The 25,178-nt window shown below is 37.6% G+C and overlaps 1 protein-coding gene across 1 annotated transcript in view; it reads left to right on the top strand.

Annotated features, from left to right (window-relative positions):
- ppfia4 (PTPRF interacting protein alpha 4) overlaps positions 1 to 25,178 on the top strand; it is a 134,029-nt gene that overhangs the window by 83,255 nt on the left and 25,596 nt on the right. Inside the window, exons 2-8 of the mRNA XM_053483810.1 lie at positions 10,847 to 10,948; positions 11,350 to 11,514; positions 13,134 to 13,208; positions 19,245 to 19,319; positions 22,794 to 23,015; positions 24,575 to 24,721; positions 24,877 to 25,015. Of these exons, the coding sequence (XP_053339785.1) occupies positions 10,847 to 10,948; positions 11,350 to 11,514; positions 13,134 to 13,208; positions 19,245 to 19,319; positions 22,794 to 23,015; positions 24,575 to 24,721; positions 24,877 to 25,015 (925 nt within the window). The remainder of the gene's footprint in view (positions 1 to 10,846; positions 10,949 to 11,349; positions 11,515 to 13,133; positions 13,209 to 19,244; positions 19,320 to 22,793; positions 23,016 to 24,574; positions 24,722 to 24,876; positions 25,016 to 25,178) is intronic.

Below are 25,178 nucleotides of genomic sequence, written 5' to 3'. Positions count from 1 at the left end.
TGCAAGTGTTATTCTTATCATATGTGATCACACACAACTGTACTAGCACTGCTGTGTCTTCTCTATGAATTGTGTCAGCATCTGTGACACAGCAGCTGGTACCTTCTTGACAACGCTGAAATGCTGTGTGTTTATTCACTTGCAGTGTGACTGCTTCTGGCTTGAACACATACAGCTGACATGATGAAATAATAGCTCTCCTGATGCAAGAAATACCTCCTGGTTGCTGGGACTGCTGTCAGATTTGACGGCATTCTCTCAAATGCCTGCTTAACAGTTTTACCTTTGACAAAGAACAACTTCTTATTTCTGATACTTAATATTGAGTTAACAATTGAGTCCTTTACTTAAAAGTGCCCAACATTTAACCCTGTCACTACAGTTTTTCCTTACTGCAATAAAAATGTGACTGGGTTACATGTGACAGGGTAGAAGAATTTTTCTTACAATACTTATAATTCCCTATTTGGCAAAAACAGTAACACTGCATGTAAGGACATGCAATGATTGTCATCTATTACTGTATGTAAACAATGTTTTTTTTTTTTTACATATTTGTCACGCTTAAATGATTCAAAATGCAAAATACAAAAACATAATGCAGTTTTTAGATGATGATTTTATTTATAAAAGGAAAAAAAGCTATCCAAACCTGCCTATCCTCATGTGAAAAAGTAATTGTCCCTTAACCCTATAACTGGTTGTGCCACCCAAGGTGGCAACAACTCCACTCAAACGTTTGCAATAACTGCCAATAAATCTTTTATATTGCTGTTGAGGAATATTGGCCCACTCTTCTTTGCAGAATTTTTTATTGAACCACATTGGAGGGTTTTCGAGCATGAATGGCCTTAAGGTTATGCTCAGCATCTCAACTGGATTTAAGTCTGCCACTCCAAAACTGTTTTTTTTTTTTACCCTGCATAACCTAAGTGCGCTTAAGCTTGAGGTCACAAACTGATGGCTGGACATTTTCCTTTAGAAATTTCTGGCACAGCACAGAATTCATGGTTCCAGCAATTATGGCAATTTGCCAGGTGCTGGAGCTCCAAAGCCCAAGACCATCACACTACCACCCGTATGTTTAACTGTCGGTATGATGTTCTTTTTTATGAAATGCTGTGTTTTACTCAAATGTAACAGGACGTACTGTATGAGTCAGGGGTGTAGTGGTCAAGGCATTGGACAACGGTTCGGATGATCCCAGATTCAAACCCCACAACCACCAAATTGCCACTGTTGGGCCCTTGAGCAAGGCCCTTAACCCTCAACTGCTCAGATAAGAGCGTCTGCCAAATGCCTAAATGTAGACATACACATTCCAAAGATTTCAACTTTTGTCTCATCAGAATATTTGCCCAAAATGTTTTTTTGGCAAATGTGAAATGAGCCTTTGTGTTCTTTTTTTGGTCAGCAGTGGACTTCGCCTTTGAATTCTCCCATGCATGCCATTTTTGTCCAGTTTCTTTCTTATGGTTAAATCATGAGCGCTGACCCTAACCGAGGCAGGTGAGGGGGCCATTACTTATTTAAATAGAGCCAGGTAGGTTTGAAGAGCTTTTTTCCCTTAATAAATAAAATCCTTATCTAAAAACTGCATTTTGTATTTACTTGGGTTCTCTTTGTGTAATATTAGAATTTGTTTGATGATATCAATCATGTAAGTGTGATAAATATGCAAAAAGGGTGGATGGAATGCCAATCCATAGCAGGGCACCACACACACACACACACACACACTAGGGGTAATTTATCATAGCAAATCCACAGACAATGAGACACTGCACACAGACTTTGATCTGAGCTCGGGCTTAAATCTTATACCCTAGAGCTTTGAGACAGAGATTGCGACCAACTTTACTACTGGGTCTCTTCACAAAGGTGTTTGTTTGAAGAGAAAGGCAAAATCATATGTGTGTTTTCACATAAAGAGGAAACTGCATTGCAGAAAACAGACAGCTTTAACGTACAACTGCTCCATTATTATAATAATAATATTCACACTTATTTAAGTTAATGCTCAGGGCAGCACAAGGTTGATTCTGCTAATTTTAACTTGACTAATGGAACATTTCCACAGCAGGAAAAGTTTTTTTAAAAATTTTTTTAAGTTAAGATAACCTTTGGCTCTGGTTCTGCCTTATGCTTGTTCATCGATGCCCTTGTGTCTCTCCATTTTTGTGAGCACAGCTTTCTTAGACTGGCTTGCCCTTCTCTGCCCATCTGATCATGTGACTCTAATCCCCTCTGGTACCAAGAGAGAAGCTTCCAGACAGGCCCATCCATTATCTGCCAATTTACTGCAGGGGTGCACAAGTACTTAAAAAGTTTAATGTTCATTTAAGTTAAGTTCAGCTTTAATTTGTCACTTATACTGTACATTACTGCACAGTGAAATTCTTCTTCCTCTACCCTATCTCACCCCTTTTTTTTTTTTTTTTTTTTTTTAAATCAGAACAGGGGTTGGAGAACAGGGTCAGCCATTATATGACCCCTAAAGCCAACAGGGTAAAGGGCCTTGCTCAAGAGCCCAACAGTGGCACAGGGGCTCGAACTGCCGACCTTCCGTTCAGTAACTCAGAGCTTTAACACACTGAGCCGCCACTGCTCCTGTTGGTTATGTCTGGTATAAATCTGCAATAGACAATGTTCTATGTATTACAGGGCTGTTAAATTCTCAAATTTGTAAGTAGGTGTTTAATTGGCTTTTTTTCCACGACAGGCGGGTCATCAGGACAGATGATGGTGCACTTCATGGTGGTAGAAGTTGAATAAAATGCTTTGAGATACGTTTTTCGGGATCAACATTTTGGTAATAAAAGTGACTCTACTAGGCGGCGCAGTGACTTAGTGGTTAGCACCGTCGCCTTGCACCTCCATGTTCCGGGTTCGATTCCCACCTCGGGTCTGTGTGCATGGAGTTTGCATGTTTTCTCAGAGCTTGGTGGGTTTCCTCTGGGTACTCTGTAGTGTGAGCCCTGCGATGGATTGGCACGCTGTCCAGGGTGTACGCCGCCTTGTCTCCTACGTCTCCTGGCATTGGCTCCTGGCCTCCTGCGATACAGGATGAAGTGGTATAGATGACGAGTGAGTGACTCCACTTTGCATCGTAACCCATCACACCACCTGTTTGTTTGATTATTTTCCTTCCAACACCACTAATAATTGTATTTTATTTCAACATGTGATGTGAAGTTAAAATGACCTGACTGAGCTTTGAAGAGTTTCTTTTAAATAGAGAGAAATTTTACTTTATTTGGAATGATCACAGAGGTTTCAGAATCTGATAAATATTAATTTTGTTGTCTGACTGTCTAGCCCTTGGATAACAATCAAAATGTAATAGTCATTTGGGAGAAAATTAAAAAGCTTTATCAAATATTAAATTGGGATTATACGATTTACGATTGGGAACACTAGGTATTTCAGTTTAAACCAGTCCCACAGGTCCCTGACCCATCTCATCAGGAAGGCTTTTCTAGCCATTGAACTGATGGATTTTTTTATTTTGTTTTTTGCGTCTTACAATCCTGTGTATACCGTAGAGAATGGTTGGTGTGAAAAACGCAGGAGATGGGCAGTTACTGAAATACTCAATCCAAAACGTCTGGCACCACCAACCATGCAATTAAAACCACTGAGATCACATATGTTAACCCATGTTGTGCATTAAAAGCTCTTGACAGTTATCTGCATGATTTTTCCCCGTTGTATTGGCTGACTGCATAACTGGTAAGTAAGTAGACTTCATTGTTTTGTACTTGGAGTTATCACGGTCACTGGTCACAGGAACCGAGTCCAATACTATTGAGCTGCCTTAGAAAAAAATGCATACATTATGCATATTTATTTAAAAATGAACAATGGAAGAAACCTTTGTTAGCAAAATGCTGACCATGCTCTGTAATCATTTAAAGCATTTTCCATGATCTATGTCATCATGATAAACATATACATTTTCATTATAAAAACAAGAGTGTAGCCCTCAGCATCAAAGTGCACCTCATTTCTAAAGAAAGTGCTTAAAATATAATAGAAAATATGTAATTAAAATACCCCCCAGGCTGTTTTATTCCCTTCATGGGTTTGTGAGTAGATCTAATTGAGTTTTCAAAACGTGTAGAGTATTCTAGTCTGTTCTAACAGCATCAAGTCATCACTGTGAACCTATTATTATCGGCATTATCATAGACGCATTATTGACTAATGATTCCTTCTCACTGTCTGAAACTCTAGAATAGAAAAGAACTGTCAGTTTAATGGAAATGAAAGCACATATTATTTATCAATGAAGTGGAATCGTTTTGTGAATCAGACTCATTCTTGTTTAATAATAGAGACATTAAACATAATATACACTCACCATGTACACCTACAGTAGGTACACCTTGCTAGTACTGGATTTAGCCCCTGATTCATCATGACTCGGTCGCTGCAGATCTTTTGGCTGCACATCCATGATGCAAAGCTGTTCCACCACATCCCAAAAGGGTGATCTATTGGATGATTGAGATCTTTACGTTTGAGTGTAGTGCACTCATTTTTATGTTCAAGAACCCAGCTTGTGATGATTTTGCTTTGTGGCATGGTGCGTTATCCTGTGGTCATAAAGGGAAGGACATGGTCAGGAAACAGGAAGTCCTGTAGTATAGTATGTATACACTTCGCCTGCTGAGCTACACATGATCACAACTGAGCCAATGATTCTTCTCTCTCTCCTGTGCTGTGGGATTGTGGGTAGTCGTCTTTGTGTGTGTGTGCGTCATTTGTATAGTCAACATCCATGCGCGCATGTACTGTTTACCATAACATTGTTACCATGTGTGTGTGCACATGTGCGCATGCTTTTGTGTCTGTCCTGTGTAGTGTAGTGACTGTTCTTTAGTAACTGCGGCCCCTGTGAAGAAAAAAAAATTGTAGCAGAATCTATTTAGTGTGTGTGTTTGCATATAAAAGTCGTTCTACACAGTAGCCCCCCTGCTCCTGCTACTTCCCTCGTCTAACACCAGCTCTTTTTAAAGGTAAAGCGCAGGTTATTTATTTTTTTTATATGAATATTTTTGGGTTGTGGAACAAATCAGCGAAGTTTCCATTATTTTTTATGGGGTAATTCAATTTGTATTTTAAAATACAAGCATGCTTCTGAAAAAAAATTGTGCTCGCAACCTAAAGTTTAACTGTACTTAAATGTATATAAACATTTTTCCGAAAATCTGTTGTCCAATTTTAGTGAGCCCATGCGAATTATAGCTTCGGTTTACTGTTCTTAGATAATAGAAAGACACCTGAGTGTGGTCTTCTGCTGCTGTAGTCCTTCTGCTTCTGGTTTGACATCTTAAGGGGTCTGAGGTTCTCTTCAGCAGACCTCGTGCTTAACGAGATGTTTTTTGAGCTAATGTTGCCTTTCTATCAGCTTAAACAGATGTACCCAATGAAGAGTAATGAACTGAGTGTACTGTATATTGTTGGTTAATATTTATATGATGATGGTAGTAGGAAGAAATTTAGACAGGCCCAATAATCTGGGAAAAAAAAAAAAATGATAATATGACAGCTACCGAGACATTTTGAGACCTTAATGATTATTTTATTTAAATCTGTTTTTATTTTCTTTGTTTAACGGTTATATGTTTATTATTTTTAAAGCAGTAATTGTAATATTAACTGTTTTTATTTTACTTATAATTACCATTTTATGGTATGAAATGAGTTGACAATACAAGAATAAAATTCTTATTTTGTGCATTTTATAAAAATAATTTATGTTTCCTTTTTTTATGTCGAGTGGCTTTGCATACACAGAGTGTGACCAAATCTCCTAACCCTAGCCTGCACTCCTTTTTCGTTAATTTATACTCCCTTCGTTCCTTAATCCCACAGCTTTTAGAGAACACACAGAGAGAAATCCCTCAAGTTGTTGAAGCTCAGGCTGAGCCGCAAAGCTGCATAATACCACCTCAGAATTTCCCGTCACCAATTGTTATCTCTTGGAGGTGCTGCATATAAAATCCACAGCAAACTGGAAATGCTTCTGAGTTGCTTTGAAGTAATATCTGGCTTATAAGTGTTGAAACTTTTCTTTGTGAAGGAGAAAGTGTTGCTATCTTCAGACATAAGAGAGCCTGATGGTGGAGAATGGGAAATAAATTACGCTAGAGGCTACTTACTTTCAGAAAAAAGTATATATATATTTTTATTATTATTATTATTATTATTATTTTTACTTTTACTTGTTTAAATATGTATAAATGCTTTTTTAGTTCTTGACTGTAATGGGTAACAGATTATCCAGCACAATGATCGTGGTTTAAGTCAAAATGTAAACAATTATTTATTAGTCAAATCATCTTTGATACTTTGATACATCCTGATACCAAGCTTAAATCTCAGATGGTTTACTCATTACTTCCTCATTAGTCTCCCTTTTGCATGGAGTAATGTTAAAAATAATAATAATAATAATAATAGTTTATCTATCAATCTACTTTATCCAGCAATCTTTATTCTTTTTTTTGCCTTTGTAATTCTCAGCAGCAGAAAACTTCTCTAAAATGCATTACACAAGAAACAAGTCATTCATTAATATCATTATCATTAATAATAATCATTATCAATTATAGTTGACATAATACTTTAAAATATTTATAATGCTAATAAGTTACAGGTAGTTATGTTTCATTGTACTGTTAAATTTATTGTAAGTGTTTCTATAGCAACAGTTCACTAACAGGGACTTTAAGGTGGACATGCCAGATAATCTGAACCTAAAAAATAAACAGATTTTATGTATACAGTATATACAGTATACTTTATATGCGCATGCGCACGTGTGTGTGTGTGTGTGTGTGTGTAGAACAGTTCCCAGGTGTAATGTCTTAGTCTGCATTTTCCAGCTGTTTCCTTCACAGGAAAGTCCTCAGGACATAAGAGTTTGCACATTCTGGATTCTCGGGAACATGACAAACTGCATTTTTTGTAATAACTTCTAAAAATTAATATAAAACCATCTAGTGAGGGAACAACAATTTATAGACAAGAAACTGACTTGTTTTTGTGGATTTTACAACATTATAATGACAATTATTTATGTAACAGTACTTTTAGCTATGAATGTTAAAAAATCAAATAAAATAAATAATAATTTAATTGTCATTACGTCATGTCTTATTAGAATATAAGTGCTTTCAGTTTGGTGATATTAGGCTGCATTGCATGGATTATTTTCCCATTACAACACCCACAAGGTGTTTACTTTAATAATATATATGTTCATTTTAGCTATCTTATTTATAGTTTTAATGTACGCCGATCCACCCTAAAATTAAAGCCATTATCAAAAAAAACCCTAAGTTTTGGGTTCCCATTGTGCCTCCTGGGCAGCTCTAGCCACACAAGTTGTGAGGTGGTGTCTGGCACCAGAACAGTGGATTTTTTGCTTGCTGTGGGTCACATGGTATGGCCTCCTAAGGATCTAAATTGGTTGTGTGGTTGCTCGATCACATGGAGATCTGGGGAGTTTGGAGACTGGGTTGGCGGTTCTAGGCTCTTTGCCTGTTGGACCCTGTATGCGGTGGGCTGTGGTGCACTGGGTGTTCTGGTGGGGAGCATTGACTTTTGTCTGCATTTTGTGCTGCATTGGCTTTTCTGTGGCATCGGACTGGATGCACTGGACTTTGTTCCCTGCGGGCATGGGTGACCCTCAGGTGCCCATAATTCTGCCACTAGTTTACAGGTGCATGGTTTGTGATCAATGTCATTCAGTTCACCCGGTGGTGGTGGTGTTATAACTGATCAGTTTCTTGCATGTCAAAATTTAGCAGGTTGGTTGTTCCAACTTAAGTTCTAATTTATTTCTAAATGCTCTTAGCACACAGTGTAGGATTTTTTAAAGCACATTTGGAACAAGACAATAAGTGTCAACATCTGCTCTTGTACTCAAACAGGCCCCATTCCCTTGGCATAAACAAATGTGCCAACCTATTTTCTATTTTTCTCCTTCCTCGCTGACTTTTCCTCCCATCATCAGGTCGGCTATCTAACACAACACAATGTAAAATCCATTCCACAGCTGTTTATCTGCTTTAACTGTGGAGTGTGTTGAACCATCGCTAATGTGGCATAAACGTTGACCTCAGATTGTTGCTTCAGACTTAATTATAGAGGGACAGATATATTTTGACACAACAGAGTGCCTTCTACATGGAAAATTACCAGACAGGCGCATAAAAGCATACAAAATGTACTCGTGCGTGTTTACCCCTAGGCCTCTGAGTTTTTAGTTTACACAGGATGCAACTCGTACCTTGTATGTTTCTTCCTTTTCTTTCACCTCGGGAGGTCAAATGTTCATAATACCGTTACTTTAGGTAGGTACAGTTGTTATTGTTGTTTTTTTATAATAGCTTGCAGCAATAACTGATCTGAACACTTTCTAAAAATATCACTGCCAGTTTAAGGTTCTCAGTGTGAATCTGTTATGAAATTTCTTCATTATTACAACCTGCAAGGTTTTTTCATGAACACTGCACGACACTGCAACATTATCACATGATTGCATCAATAAATGTAATCATATTTTAGCATATGCAAAAATTAATTAACAGGAACATTTGTCGTAATTGATTTTGAGTTTATTAAAAAAGTGACTAATTTTTGAGTGTTTTTTTCTGTGTGCATTTCATCATTTTCTATTTCCTTCCATATTTGTGTATGCAAACATGCCATCAGGAGAATTAGACACCATTTTACAGCATGGGCCTGTTTTCATCAATATGTTAATAAAACATAGAATTAAGATTAGGTTACTGTAAGATATATTAGCTATTTTAAAGTAGATTTACAACTGTAATGGTTTAAATAAGTAACGAGATAACCCCAGTCATTGAAACATCCATTACTAAGCTGCGAGAACAGTAATTGCCCTATGTGGGACAGTGAATGTTAATGCAGTATGAAATTAATGGTATGTGTGTAAATGTCACCTAATAAAACCATATTTCAATATTCTTGTTAATTAAGCAATATCACATGGCTATCAGCATGGCTGTGATCCGGTTTTAGGCATGGAGGTGACCAGACAAAAAACTGATTGACATTTACAGAAGTCTTCAAGCTCATTACAGCGATAAGACTCGACTCTTAGCTCAAGTAAAATATTTAAGTGCTGCAAACTTTTCTCGAAGGCTGTATGTTCATGAATGATGATCCCAGTCAAGGTGGTTCAGAGCCCACTGCAGTCGTTCCCGTGAACGTTCAGCGAGTGGAACGTGTGACAGATAACTTGTTGTCAATTTGCAGAATAGACACATCTATCTATGGGAACTGTACACACAATCATTTAAAAACACCACTTGCACATTACATAAACTTAGCTGGAAGGTATCAACACATCCCCTGTACAGTCCTGACTTTGCCCCAAGCCATTTCCACAAGTTTGGTTCATAAAAGGGTTCTTGATAGACCGGCGTTTCAGACCTGAAGCAGGCAGGTATCCTACTGGCAGGTGTTTGCGAGTGTTCCACAAGATGAGCAATGATTTTTAATAAATTTTGACTTGAAAAACAAGCAAGTCTTGGTTTACGAGTACTGAGTATCATGTATCATGCATGCGCTTCTCGTTTTAAAGAAGGCGCACACACTAAAGGCGAGAGAAAGAGAGTGTGACCCAGCACGGTGTCAAATTACGTGCGCACACACATAACGCACACACCCTGCAGCGCAAGAGAGAGCAGAGAGAGAGAGAAACCACACACACACAGCGTCTGTGCGCATAAACGGAAACACTTATTTGTCGGGATTTATTTATTTAAACCTTTTTTTTTAAGGTAAAGTGCAGGTTTATTTGTTTTATTTTGACTTTATATTTTGTGTTAATTATTTTTATGTATTTATTTTTTTTGGGCTGTGTAATGAATAAATACATTTTTTTTATTAATTTCTACGAGGAAATTTGCTTTGGTTTATGAGTGTTTGGAATGTGAGTCCACTTCCGGAACAAATTATGCTCGTAATCCAAGATTCCACTGTAAGTCTATTAGTGTAGAAGGACTTTTGGACTTTTCTGCTTAGCAGATAAAAATGTTATAAAAATGTTTTTATAAAAAGGATAAAAAGGATTTTTTTTTTATTTCAAATGGGGTTGAAGAATAAACAGTAGGGCCTGTGTGGTTCTGTCAATATTACAGATACAGGATGCTGTGGACACAGCAGAGTGATTTGTTGGTTTACTGTACATGGCTTTTAGGAGCAGAATGTGTACATTTGGTGAATGTTGAGTATAACAAATTTGAATATGTTGTGAACATAAATTTGTATGGCAGCTACAGTACCAGATCACCCTTGTAAAATAAAGTTTTGATCTCAGTGGTAATTCCTAGTAAAAGAAAAATTAAATAAATAAATAAATATATTTATAATATATATATAACAGAATAGATGATGTATTTTGTTGTAAAATATTCATCACATATTTATGCTGAATTTCCTAGTTATACGATAATAAATGTACCGTAACACTGTCTGCTTGTAAATGTACTCTCTGTTGTTTGGTAACTTTCCAGTAACGTCTAATGACACTGAAACTGAGATCTTAGTTGCATCGTCCTGAGTTGTTTTTGTTTTTTAATTAATAATGTTTTAATGAGGAAAAATTTTATGATTATGAATTAAATAAATAACATTACTATCAAAGATTGTTTATCAGAGTCAAGAATGGTTTAATGAGCAAACAACACTGCCTGGTGTTGAATCAGAGTAATCAGATGGGGATTTAAAAAGAGTTTATCACACATAAGTACTTTATGGGCGTTTATGAGCATAATCTCTCTCTCTCTCTCATCCTGTGCAGGAGTTTACATCACTAACAAAGGAGCTGAGTGGATGTCGGGAGCAGCTTCTGGAGAAAGAGGAAGAAATCTCTGAGCTTAAAGCAGAAAGGAACAACACCAGGGTGTGTGTGTGTGTGTGTGTGTTTAACATTTAATGAAATGTATAATTTATCTACTTGAGCTCAAGATTAAGGCCTTGGTTGGAAGTAGCAGTCAGACCAAACCATCATATGTCAGTCAGTGTCTAAGTCGATAAAATTATATGCCTGTGGTTTTCGCACTTCAGAATAACACTCTGTCTTAGGCACAATTAGTCTGTAGATCTGGCAACCAACTGTTTGTTAAACTAGAATTAGACTAGACTAGAGTAATAAACTAGAACTTCTGCTTTTAATTTTTTGAAATGAAATCAATACTGATAAATGAATAAACAGTTTCCCCAGAGCTTAATTCACAATGCATGAATACGGAACGCTGTTCAATAGAATTGTGTGTGTGTGTGTGTGTGTGTGTGTGTGTGTAGCTCCTCCTGGAGCATTTGGAGTGTTTGGTGTCACGTCACGAGCGCTCTTTGAGGATGACAGTGGTGAAGCGACAGGCTCCTCCACCCTCAGGAGTCTCCAGCGAAGTGGAGGTGCTCAAGGCTCTCAAATCACTGTTTGAGCACCACAAAGCTCTGGATGAAAAGGTATGACATCGCTACAGTCCCTCCCTTGTGAATTATTTGAATAGTTAAGGATTTTCATCTTCGTAAAGAGGGCTAATTGGAAGACTGGGGAAAAAGGAAAGCTTTGGTTTCATTCTCCTCATGGGAAAACTATAAAGACCATTGTGTCAGACTGATTCACACTAGTGATTAACTAGTTGCCCCGGTAGGGAGTTGTCAGCTGGTTGGGGCAGTAGAAAAGTGTTAGAGAGTTAAAAGACACAGGCAATAAAGAAAGCAAGCTAAATGTACTGTTTTAGTGATTTCATGCACTAATTTCACATTTTTTCAGATTAAATCTTTAGTCACTTTAGTATGTGGTTTTAGATCGGTTACACTACACTATATGGATAAAAGTATTTTTTTGCCAAACCTGCAATGACAGTGTATCCAAATACACATGCTTTAATATGGAGTTGGTCCCCCTTTTGTAGCTATAACAGCTTTGGAGTGTTTCTGTGGGAATTTATGCCCACAGAAATGGGAGTTATTAATAACTCATCAAATCATGTCTTTATAGTCCTTGCTTTGTGCACTGGGGCTCAGTCATGTCGGAATAGAAAAGGGTCTTCCCCAAACTATTGCCACAAACTTGGAAGCATAGCATTGTCCAAGATTTCTTTTTACGCTGAAGCATTTAAGATTGCCCTTCACTGAGAATAAGGGGCCTGATAGAAACACCTGAATTCAATAAGAAACAGGTTTGGTTAAATATTTTCGTCAATATAGTGTATATCCGATATGTTGTTAAGCCACTTAAATGGGATTAGTCAGATCGTAATTTATCTGAGCATTGCGGTGTCTGGCTTTCTTCCAAGCACATTTTTGATAAAATCACATCCTTTTATTGAAATGAATAAGTGGTCACACAAATATGAAGTGTTTTATCCCAAATGGCGTGAGCAAAGACGTACAGTATCGATGGGCGTATGCAAGCCGTTTCAGACATACGCCCATCACACATTGTTCAATTTATATATATATATAAATTGAACAATGTGTGAACAATATGCAATGTGAACCTTTGTTGTACTTTAAATAAAATCCTCCCAATGGACCATGCTGAATTCCATTGTGACAGAGCATTTTCAGTCCAGGCACACTCTAGCTAGTTTAGATTCAGATCAACTCTCGCTAGCTCAAAAATTCTGTTCCAGGCTCTCTTTAAAAGACTTCTGACATCATACGCTTCTTCAGTCATTTAGCTGGAAGGGGTTTTGTGCCTTGCTGTGCGTTTTCACTTTTGGAATCTGTAATTGATTTTAGTACAAGGGTTAGGGGTTTGAATCTCACCTCCACTTTGTATGCGTGTTTTTTTTTCTGTGCTTGATGGATCTCCTCCAGGTACTCTGCTTTCATCTCACAGCTGAAAGACATGCTGTGTAGAAAGATTGGTGCTTCCATATTGGAAGTGCTTCCATATTGCCCATAGTGTGTGATTGGGTGTGTGATTGGGTGTATGATTGTGTTGGCACCCCATTCAGATGCCCTAGGTTCTCTGGGATGTTGATGAAATGTGTGATTGTACATTAAGATACTGGGCTGATTTTTGTTCCTGTCTATTTTGAATTGGGTGATCTTGGCATGTTGTGTTGCTGTAGGTGCGAGAGCGACTGCGTGTGGCTCTGGAGAGAGTGACAACACTAGAGGGCCAACTGACAGCCACAAGTCAGGAGGTACGTATGTAAATATTGTATATCTTTGCTGAAATCATCATATAAACATCCAACATCTAGAGTCATCACCAGACACCATTGGAACGAGTTGAGTTATACAGCGGGTTTTCATACACAATGATCAACTCGACCATCTGTATAAATGAAAAGTGTTGGTACATTGGTCACAACTCACTCTTGCAACGATATCTTGGTGATATTTCTATAAACTCTTTAGTCAACAACAACGGTTACTTACTGTACACTAGTCCATTAATAAAACCGAACTCTTCACTCTTACCTGAAATAAGGATTGAATCCAGGTTGTCGGTGTGAGCTTTCATGTGAAATTCCAAGAAGTCATCAGTTTCTGAAAAACTGAAACCAGTACCAACAAGCATGCCATGATTCAAGTTATGGTTAAAGATCACACTTCTTTTTTATATGCTGTTCTATGTAAATGTTAATTGGAGCTCTTGATCTGTATTTTTATGCATTGTGCTGCAAAAATATACGGTGCCTTTGAGACCTGTAAGTGCATAATTTAAAAAGGAATTAAATTAAAAGGGATTTCCCATTTACTCTCACATTAATTTGATTAAGTAGAACTTAAATGCATTTTGGTTAAGCTCCAGCACTTAAACACATAAATAAACACATTTCATTATAAAGTGTACATTTAAACAAAGATGTATTGTCTTCTTCTCAGCAGTGTATTTAGTCAATAAAAAAGTCTGATATCTGATAATAATAAAATCATTCTGAAAATCAGATTTGTCAAATCTGGCTATAAAACATGCACAAATGTCCACCATGTCATGGAAGGATTAATGACGGGGTGGACCATGACATGGACGTGTGCTAACATTATCATTTAAAGAGCACACGGTGGACCATCAGTTAAAGTGATCTACTATGTACGATACTACAGTATGTACTGTACTATTTATGTATTATTGATTATATATATTGTGAATTATTTCAAGGTGGACATCTTAAGCTTGACAACATCAAACAACAAAGATGAGTGTGATGTAATGCAAAATATTAGTAGCAGTACTACTAATGTTCTTACAGCAGTTGTTCCTACCTCCATTGGAGAATGACACAATGATGGTGATGATGTCACCGATTACGTCGGCCAGTTTCTCGAAGAGAAACTTCCCCAGTGGTTTCAGGGACATGTTCAAAGTGTTTATTATTATTAATATTTTATATAAATATCAACAGGGCTTGTTTTATTAAAGAATTAATGAAAAGTATTTTAACTTTGCCATTTAAGCGCTTATTGCACTCACTGAATTTAGCAAAGCACCATGTAGGATATAACAAAATCACACACACCCAACCAAAGAAAAAGGTTTTCTTTTAAGAGACATAATCGTACGGATATGTGTAATGTTTGCTAAAGTAGGCAACGGAAACAGCCTTTACTGATAATGATTTATATATTCAGCTGTAGCAGGTAATTTGTCAGTATGAGAAAGGAAAGGAAGAATTAGTGCATTTAGGCAGAATTTTTGTGTAATGTGACAGAACGTTTATTATTCACAATTGTACTGACAGGTACCTTTAGGTTCTTTGAAATGGCAACTTGCTGTGGCTTCTCTCAAAAATGTTTTCCAATTGAATGTTATGTCTGAGTATTTTAGGAAACTTTTTCACCATGATTTCTAATATCTTACCAAGAGGCAATCCCCTGGTGCAATCCGGATGAAAATAGTGTCTAAATATTTTTAGTCTATATATTTGATAAATATGTATATGTATTTTTTTTTTTAGGGTTATGAGTCCAACTATCTTGTTGGGTCAATCTTTTTGATTGTGCAGAATAAGAGAAAAACTCCTTTTATTTCTCTATATTATTCCCTTCTACACTAATAGACTTTTCCCAGAGTTTCTCTAGTGCTTCAATACCATCAAGGTAGAAAGCTTTCCCAGAACCCCATGCTTAGGCTGTCTGCTTCACATTTAAAACGCTGGCCTCCCAGGAACTCCTTTAATGGCTCAAACATGTGGAAATGACTTAAAGTGAGGTCAGGACTGAACGGGGGATGTGGCAATAACTCCCAGCAGAGTTCCTGTAATGTGCAAGTGGTGTTTGCGAATGATGATGTGTACAGACCAGATGTGTCTCTTCTGCAAGTTGGCAACAGGGAATTTGTCAGTTCTTAAGGATCTGGCGTTTTACAGGACACAGTCTTTGAACCAGATTTCTAGAACACGTTCTCCGGCTCTGTCCTTTGGCTCAGTTTGTGTCTCAAAGCTTAGTATAGCAGCTAGTATGTGCAATAAAGTGTGGCGTGGAAAACAGAACAGTCTGTCTTTGATGGGAACCTATGGCATACTAAGAAGGTGCATTCTTGTACTACCATCTAATTTGTGGTTTTATTTCCGTACCATTGTCTTTACAAGTACTTAACTGGGAACACAGAGAAACTATGTATTTTAATCAGTTGCATTATGCAAAGTTTTTTTTCTTTACTCTTAGTACAATTCTATTGCACAAGTCTGCAATGCAAGAAATTAAATATAGAAAACATTGTTATTATGTCTATATGCTTATTGACGAAATTATCTTGTGAGATTTTTTATTTAATGGCATTTTTTAATAGATTGACAGTTGTGCTTTTAAATCATTGAAATGCTTAAGACACTCAAACTTACAGAATTTAAGGTAATTTTCAAAAACTTTTTTGAATGACATTGCTTCGGGTATGCATGTGATTGAGTATCTGGGTCACAATTCAGCTGAGTCATTAAGCATTCAGTGTGAGTGTGTGTGTGTGTGTCTGTCTTTGGAAACTCCAGTAACTTTCACTTTCAGGTTAAAATTAAAACAAGCTATTTTAAGAAGTGTGCTACTTTTAAGGAAATCTATAAAACGTCTTCGTTCTGAGCAGAACATCTGGGCCTCCCACCCCCCTTCTCTTTGAGCTGGATTGAGTTTATGTAACATTTCATCACCAGTTCGCTCACACTTTCGCCTATTCTTGATGCTCCAGGCTTCTGGGACTCATAAGCTGTAGGGACACTTTTAACTGCAAAATGAATCATTATGTCTCTCAGTAGAGGTTTCTTACATACTTGGTTGCAATGCCTAAAACAATCTATCTCTCTACCTATATATATATATATATATATGTATACTGTATACAACACACAGTTGTGCTCAAAATTATTCATCCATTCATCCCATTAGACAAATCAACCCTTTTTTTTTTTATTTATAAAAACTACTTTGGCAAAAAGTTATTTGTATACTAATAGATATGGCCAGAGAATCTTTCAAGATCGCTGGTTCGACCTGGTGATGCTATAGAGTGCAAATTGGCTTAGCTCACATTAATTACAGCTCTACGTCAGTCAGGGGCATCTGTGAGCTCATTTAAGCAGAAGGAGCAGATAGCGCTGTCCTCCAAGTGTGTTACGCTGGCCATACCGATGTATGAGCGAGCAGTTTAAAAAGATGCGGTTTGTGATGTCACGTCATCACGAGGAAACGTGTGATGGTTTATGGCCCTCCCAACTGAGTGATCGTAGTAGCCTTAATGTGGAGACCCTAGTGATGGAGAGGAATTGGATACAACTAAAATTTGGTAGAAAATCTGGAAAAAAGAAAATCTAATTAAAAAAAAAAGAAGTTTAAGACGTCTGGCGTGGCAGGAAGTGCAAAGTATCCTCTAGAGTTAGAGTTCCTAAAAAGATCTGCTGTGATGCAAACAACAACCCTCGTATCACCACCAAAGCTCTAATAGACACCCTCAACCATGCAGGGGAGATGGTATCAAGATCTACTGTTTCACTGAATTCTGCATCGAGGTGGTCTCCAAGGACATTGCCCTAGAAAGGCACCACTCCCTACCCAGAAATAATGGCCTTTGTGAGGTGTTACCTAGATAAAGATCCAAACTTCTGGTTATACTGGAGCTCTTTGGACATATGGATGTTGTGTATGTTTGGCGTAAGAAAGAGGAAGTCTTCAATCCTAAGAATACCATCCCAACGATCAAATATGGTGGTGGTCACATCATGCTATGGGGATGCTTCTCTGCGAGTGGTACAGGGTACCTTATTAAGATAGATAGTACAGTTTCATGAAAAAGGAATGCTATTTCAAGAATCTTGATGAAAACCTGGTGGCGTCAGCATAAAAGTTGAAACCTGCCAGAGGATAATGCCCCGAAACATACGGCGCAAGCGGTCAAGCAATGGTTCAGAGACAACAACATAAATGTTCTGAAGTGGCCAAGTCAGAGCTCTGACCTTAACCCGATTGAGAATTTGTGGAAAGAGTTGACAATCCGGGTCAGGGCTAGGAAGTCTTCCGATCTCCAACATCTTGAGGCTTTTGCCAAGGAAAAGAGGGGAAACATTCCGCAGCAGACGTGTAGAAATCTTGTGGAGAGCTACGGTACAAGAAGCATTTGCAGGCCATCATTAAGAACCAAAGCTCTTTTCTATCGATTATTGAAACATTATAATTTAAAAGGTATGAATAATTCTAAACATAGTGATTTTACACTATACACACAGTATATGTATATATGTATGTGTGTGTATATATATATATATATATATATATATATATATATATATATACAGTATATTTATTTACACACTGTCTCTGTCCTTTGTTCTCCCTCGCCCATGCATTTTTCTTTTTCATTTTCATTTCCTTGTCACTATCTCTCATTCCTTCCTTCTTTACTAGCATTTTCCTTTTTCCTTTTTATTTTCTCCTTCTTCTACCCCTCTCCTGTGATTCCTCTTACTCTTTTCATCCTCACCTCTTGATCTCTGTCTGCTGTCACTCATTGCCCTCTGCTCGTTTATTTCCTGTACTCCATCTCTAATTTTTTTTTGCTTCTTCTCTCCTTAATCTTTTTTCTTTCGTGCTTTGTGCACCATCCTTTGTCTCATGTTTTATCTTCTTTTTGTCTCATTCTCTCTCTTACCCTTCTTCTTCTTCTTTTTTCACATGCCCGCTTAATCTATATTGCCCTCAATATTGTCTTCTCTTGCTTCCTTTCATTATTTTCTGCTTCACCCTCCTCCCTTGTGTTTAATATCTTATCTCACTCTCTTTTTTCCTCTTCTTCTCTCATCCTTTCTTTCTGTCTTCTGTTCTCTCTCTCTCTCTCTCTCTCTCTCTCTCTCTCACACACACACACACTCTCTTATTTAAGATCCAGTCAGTACATCGGCATTAAAATAAGCCCCACACTTTATTACACTGCACTTAACGCTCTTGATGGTTGTTAATAAGCTGTTTAGGGTTGATGGTGTTCAGCTTAGCTGTGTTCAGTAGCACTAAGAAGCAGACTGGTGCCACCCTGTGGATAGTTAATCAATTTGAAAGCATAAAAATAGCTAATTCATTATACTAAAAAAGGTAAAAAGTTTTCTCAGTACACTGGAGCTATAATCAGACTGTCTGCTTGACATCTAAAATGCTGGCCTCCCATGAACTCCTTTATTGACCCAAACATATGGAAACAGCTTGGAGAGAGGTCATGACTGTCTGGGAGATGTGGCAATAACTCCCACCGAGTTCCTGTTATGTGCAAGTGGTGTTCATGTATGTGTGTACACGTCCCACAGACAGATGCATCTCTTCCAATTTATTCTTGGCCCCATTCAGGTTTTATTGTGGCTCAGAGTCTCATTATTGTACTGTGCTTAAAGTCTTCTGTAAGTGTCAGTCGATTTTATGGCTTCTATTCAGGAGCAAAATCCCGGTTTCAACCCCCCTCATAGTTTAACATAAACATACCATTATATATTATTACTTATTTTTGTTCAACTTACAGATCTTAAGTGGAAATTCTCCCCTTAATTTACATATGTTGATGAAAAAAAAATTTTAACATAGAGAGCCACATTAAACACTAACCTTTGCTAGTTTTAGTCCAATTTTATTTTTTATTATAAACCTGAAAAAAAAAAACGTTTACTGGAGCAATTCCAAGATGTTCTTTTTTTTATATAATTTTTTGTGTTTTTGCTAACAAAACATGTTTTGCATTGAAGAATGTTCATGCTTTATCTCCACAGCTTGCCATGGTGCGACAGGGAAGAGATGGAAAGGCAGATGGGAACAAAATGGACAGCTCTAAACCAGCCTGGAAGGTTGTTAAATCATGTTATAAAGTGGAATTTTAGTATCTTTTGTAAGAAACATCCAATTTTTATGGAACATACTCTGATCAGCCATGACATTCAAAACCAAGCCGTGTAGGTTGCCCTGGTGCTGCCTGGGATGCTCTGGACCTATAGGGCATGACTTCATGGGACTATTGGGGATGTGCTTTCGGCACCAGGACATTAGCGGGGGATCCTTTGGTGCAATGGGTTGCGATGTGAGGTCTCCAATGATCAGAATTGTCAGTCATATTCCTTGAATGCTTGGTCGAAGCATCCAGGTTCTGGGAAAACTGGAGCCCAGAGCTTGCACTCTTTGCCTGCTCTGCTAAGCTACATAAACATAGCAGGCTGTGGTTACCGGCATTAGATGAATCTTGAGTGCCCATGATCCTTTTACTTGTTTATTGGTATTAAATTGATGATCAATGTTATTCAGTTCCCTGGCAGTGGTGCTAATGTTGTGGCTGATGGGTGTACATGATTTATATCAATATCAATAGCATTAGTAATATTTTTTACTGTACAAAGCAATATCACACCAGAGGGAGTGCTGATATTCAGCAGAATATTTGACCTGGATGTAATATTGCTTTCATACAACAGTTTCACAAATACCACTTATTATAAACAGATTATATTTTGGTTGTTTATTTAACCAGTTGTTTTGCTCTGCCAACACATATCATTCTGCAACTCGCAGAACTAACTAACCCCAACTGGCGAAGCTGGTGACCGACAGTAAGCGACTGAGAGTTATTGTGAGGAGAGTAGAGAGTAGCTTCAAATTCTTACCAATACTAGGTAGCTAAAAGGTGAGAAGAATAAACCATGTAGGTGGTAGAGAGTCATGAGGCGCTTATGAGATTTACATTATATGTCCACTTATTCCACATTAGCATATGAGCTAGGTGGCACAGTGGCTTAGCGGTCAACACTGTCGCCTTGTCCCCCCAGGTCCTGGGTTCGATTCCCGCCTTGGGTCTGTGTGCATGGAGTTTGCATGCACACAGACTCAAAAGTTTGGGGTCACTTTCAAATTTCTTTGTTTTTGTTTAGTAATTTATTTTCTACATTCTGCAGCAATACTGGGGATTTCTATAACTATAACTATAAAATAACACATATGGAATTAGGTAATTATGTAACAACAACAAAAACAACAGTTACTTGTTATTTTAAGACACAGGGGTCAGCCTTTCTGTAATAGTTCTTGCAAGAACAGTATTGTCAAGTGCATTAGCAAAATCCGTCAAGCACCATAATAGAACTGGCTCTCATGAAGGCCATTCCAGGACGCCTTCAGCATTTTTTTTACAATGTAAAAAGAAATAAAATCAGGAACAATCATGGAGTTAGAAAGTGACCCTAAACTTTTGAACGGTGGTGTATTTTATGCACTGTATAAAATGTATACATACAGTTAAACATCCCGTTACCTTCTAGTATCAACACTCATGAAATGCCTCCAATCACATTACTCAATCAGAACTAACAGCTGCATAATAGAGAATAAGGCATTAGCGTTTCTAACGACAAGAGAAAACATGGGAATCGATGGGTTGCTCAACATCTGGTGTTCCCCCCTGAAGGTTTCTTTAATTAATCTCCAGCAATTAATTTAGTTTTAGATGAAACATCCGCCTACTTGCATTGAGTTTCTGCTTGAAACTGTGATTCACAGACACTCCCAAGCTGTAGGTCAAGTTTATTAAAACTATACTGCTGAATAAAGTGCCTAGGGAGGTAAACATTCTTCTGCTTAAAAGAAATCACAGTGAAAGGCAAACTGCATGGCTTGCTGGTTCTTATTCTCCCCCACAAATGACCTGAAACATTGTGTGAAAACAATCGATATGTTTTAATTGGAGACATAAAAGTAGAAAACAAAAGTCTTTAAAGTCTTCTAGGCTTTAAAACCTCGTACTGTTCCGGCAGGTAATTTCTTTTTTCTTTTCTTTCTTTTTTTTTTACATATAAATGAAAAAAAAATGTAAAAGTGCATTTTGAGCTAACTTATATTTTATTTTTATTTCATTTTTTTTTAGTAGAGAAAAATGGCAAACTTTCAGGAGAGAAAAATGACAAACTAGACTGATTAATGAGAATTAAAAAATACTAAATATTAGCCATATTTCTACATATTTACCCACATGCTCAAATGATGTCTTAACGATGTCTCATGCAGCTTGTTTGCTAATTGTGAAGATGTTTGCTAATTGACATGATGCTGTTTTGAAACACTGTTAATGAACTGATTTTTATAACTGTAGAAATGAATATTTGCTGATTGTAGTCAGACATATTTTTCACGGGTGGAAGTCAATGGATCACGGGTGGAAATTTTGCTTATAAAAAGCAACGTGAACCAAGAAGGTGAGCAGACAGGTTTAAACGTAGACATGGAAATCACGGGATCATGGGATTTTATTAATATTGCGATTCTGTATCATAATTATATAAATATCTCAAATCCATATTACATTTTTTCTAGATTTGTTTTTAAAAATTGTAAACCTTCAAAAAAGGTAAATTAGTAGTTAAATGTAGCGCGTTCCCTATAACATCAGTTCTCTCAGAGTAGCATTGAAACAATACAAACTAACTACAATTCAAAGAATAAAAAATTTAACCTAGAATTAATTTATGCAAAAAAAGTCTAATTTTTACTGAGTGGCACATATCTCTGTCATTCACCAGACTTGTTATTTCTAAACAAACTTAGCAAATAATCCTCCACTCCTACAGTACCGTGAGGGATGAAAATGTGTAAACAGTTCAGAGTGTACCACCTGTAGGATTATAAAGAAACTGCAACCGCCTCAAATGCCTCCAAAGTCTTGACAGTGAGTGCACGAGTATGTGTTGCTTCTAACGCAGACCTGCTGGCCTTTTTAACACACACAATTTTCGACTAATTTGCACTCAGTTTTTTTGAGACTTGGGCAAGTGTGTGTAATGAGTGGGTTTGAGACTAAATCTCTCACAGAGTTTGGAGAAAACGACAAATTGGAGGCTTTTAATGCACAAGATTTTTGATAATGTAGCGCCACACAAAGTGAATTGCCACACAACTGCGATTCATAACTGAATCAATTTTTCCCCATCTCCATTTAAAATACACATTGACTCTAGAGTGGCTGACAAAACATTATGAACATACTTTGCTAACTACTTAGCAAGTTAAAAAACTTGCTAGCAGGTTTCATGCTACAGTAATTCCTAACCAACTTCCATCAACAAAATCACTTTAGACACATTATCATTTGCACTATGTACCTACAGTATAACTGTACCCTCAACACACCTCCATTACACACTCCTGGCTTTAAGTTGAAACTAGCCACTTCTTTGACTCAGCTCACTCACATTTCTCTGTTGTAAGAGAAATCCACAAAGACTATAGTATGGCATGCCGTGCAGTGACTTTCCTATCTCTGTCCTTGTTTTCGTTTAATCCAGAGGCTGCCAAATGGCTCCATAGATGTCCATGATGATTCCACTCGGGCTGTGGAGCTGCAGGAACTGCTAGACAAAGCTAATAAAGATCTGTCGACGAGTCGTGAGCGTGCTAACACGTTGAATACCCGCGTGGCTGAGCTCGAGAGCGAACTCGCCAATGTGCGCAAGGACCTGCTGAAAAGTGAGGAGTTCAGTGCCAAACACCAGCGAGACATACGCGAGGTTAGTGTGAGATACGCACTCAAACAAACACACACACACACACACACACCCCGACTGTGTTAATCAAAATATCCTACTTTAGATTTAATGGCAATGGTAGGTTGCTGCTAGGCAATTTGAAGCTGTAAAAAAAAAAAAAATTATTAAAGGTGCATTAAAGCACCATAAATCATAAGGGTACACTATGTTCATGTTTCCAAACACACACATTGCAGATAGCATACTGTAGGTTCTGGAAACGTAAGATACCCTAGAATGTAGGATTTTTTTTCATTTCCACTTGGCTCACTTTAATATCTTTATGGGGTATGTAATGTTACTGTAAGCAACCCAAAGTTGAATATTTTCCAATAATAATAAATCTAAAGTGTGTCCTCTTCAGCTAAAACAGCTATTTACCAAAGGTTATAAAACTGTCCTCCCATTTTGTTTGACCGCCTTTAACTTTGATTACAGTGTGCAATGTGGGGGCCAGTTTATGTGGTAAAACTCCTCATGCTCTCAGACCCACAGTTTTGAGTCCTGGACTATGCCTGTGCTTGTCTGACCAGTAGATGGGGTAATCTGGTCATTCTGACAAGCAGGTCATCAGCTGACATCATTTTATTGCCCCGAACATCTGCCAACGGGTGCTTGTACATTGGATACTATGCATGATGGGTTTATAGCTTCATGCACTTATCTTCCTACCCAGACACGCCCATCGCACTGGAATGGGGTCAATCTGAACTCATCAGACCGCATGACCTTTTTCCATTGCTCCAAGGTCCAATCGTTATGCTCACTAACAAACTGAGGTCTTTTTCAAAGTCTCACTAACAAGTGGTTTTCTTATATCTGCACAGCTGTTTAGTCCCAATCCTGTTGTTTCAATCAACACATTGTACTGCCATTGCATCACTATTAAACATAATTGTGATTTCTTCTGTCCATTTTTGTGATAGAACTTCAAAAAGCGATCTATAACATTTCTTTTATGATAATGATAATACCTTCAGGTTTTAATAATAATGCATTGAACAGTTCTTAATTTTTTAACCCATTTCCAATCATTTTAAATCTCCTTAGTTGTTGTCTTTGCTTGATGCAGCCCAATAATTTGACCCTTTGGAAACAACATTTTTTTCCCCATGCAGTGTGTATATATTATATTAATGTATTGTATTAATAAACAGCATCTCATACTTTTTCCTTATTTATGCCTTCATTTTATGTTGTGGAGTATCAGAGAGACAAGGTAGATCCACATATTATATCCTCATGTTATAGCAGTTCTAAACGGTCATTCTGTTACCAGTGTTTCATTTTTCTTTCCCGCGAATCTATAAAGCTATAAAAAAGAAGCAGAGACATAAAAACACAATGTCCTCTACTGTATTCAACTATGCTGTATTAGGCTGTATTAGATGGTGTAGAAGAACTGCTCAGTCTTTCACGTTCTTACAGTACAAGAATAAAATAATAAAATTTCTTGCTGTCAGAACTGCTGTTACAGTAAACAAGTCAACACCTGACGAATCAGACTGTGTTTTGCTCTGGCTACATGACCAATTCAACAGGCGATGGCACAGAAGGAGGACATGGAGGAGAGGATCACAACGCTGGAGAAGCGCTACCTGGCTGCCCAACGTGAAACAACCTCCATCCATGACCTAAATGACAAGCTGGAGAATGAGCTGGCCACCAAGGACTCGCTTCATCGACAGGTCCAGTCCAACAGATTTTCATATAATCCTGAATTTTGGATATATTAATACCATAAATATACAGTATATACTTTCTGTACTTTCTGGTTTTAGATATAAGACAAGAATGTAAGTATGTAAAATCATTGTTGGACCGAATCTGCGTGTTTTTTTAGAGCGAGGAGAAGGTGCGTCATTTGCAGGAGTTGCTGGAGCTGGCTGAACAGAGGCTACAGCAGACGATGAGGAAGGCCGAGACACTGCCAGAGGTGGAGGCTGAACTGGCTCAGAGAGTGGCTGCTCTCACCAAGGCAAGTCACATTCAAGCTAAATAAAACTGGAATTGAGTTTACTATGGTGAAGGAGCGCGTGAGGAAGAGTGCTTTTAGAGCTGTGGCTTGCACATCACTATTCAACATCACGCTTCCAGGATAGAATCAGATCAACTTTACATACCATCTCAAGACTGACTAAATTT

This window comes from Clarias gariepinus, chromosome 23 (genome assembly GCF_024256425.1).
Source record: "Clarias gariepinus isolate MV-2021 ecotype Netherlands chromosome 23, CGAR_prim_01v2, whole genome shotgun sequence".
In the NCBI taxonomy this organism is placed as follows: Eukaryota; Metazoa; Chordata; class Actinopteri; order Siluriformes; family Clariidae; genus Clarias; species Clarias gariepinus.
This window is presented reverse-complemented; position numbering and strand designations above follow the sequence as displayed.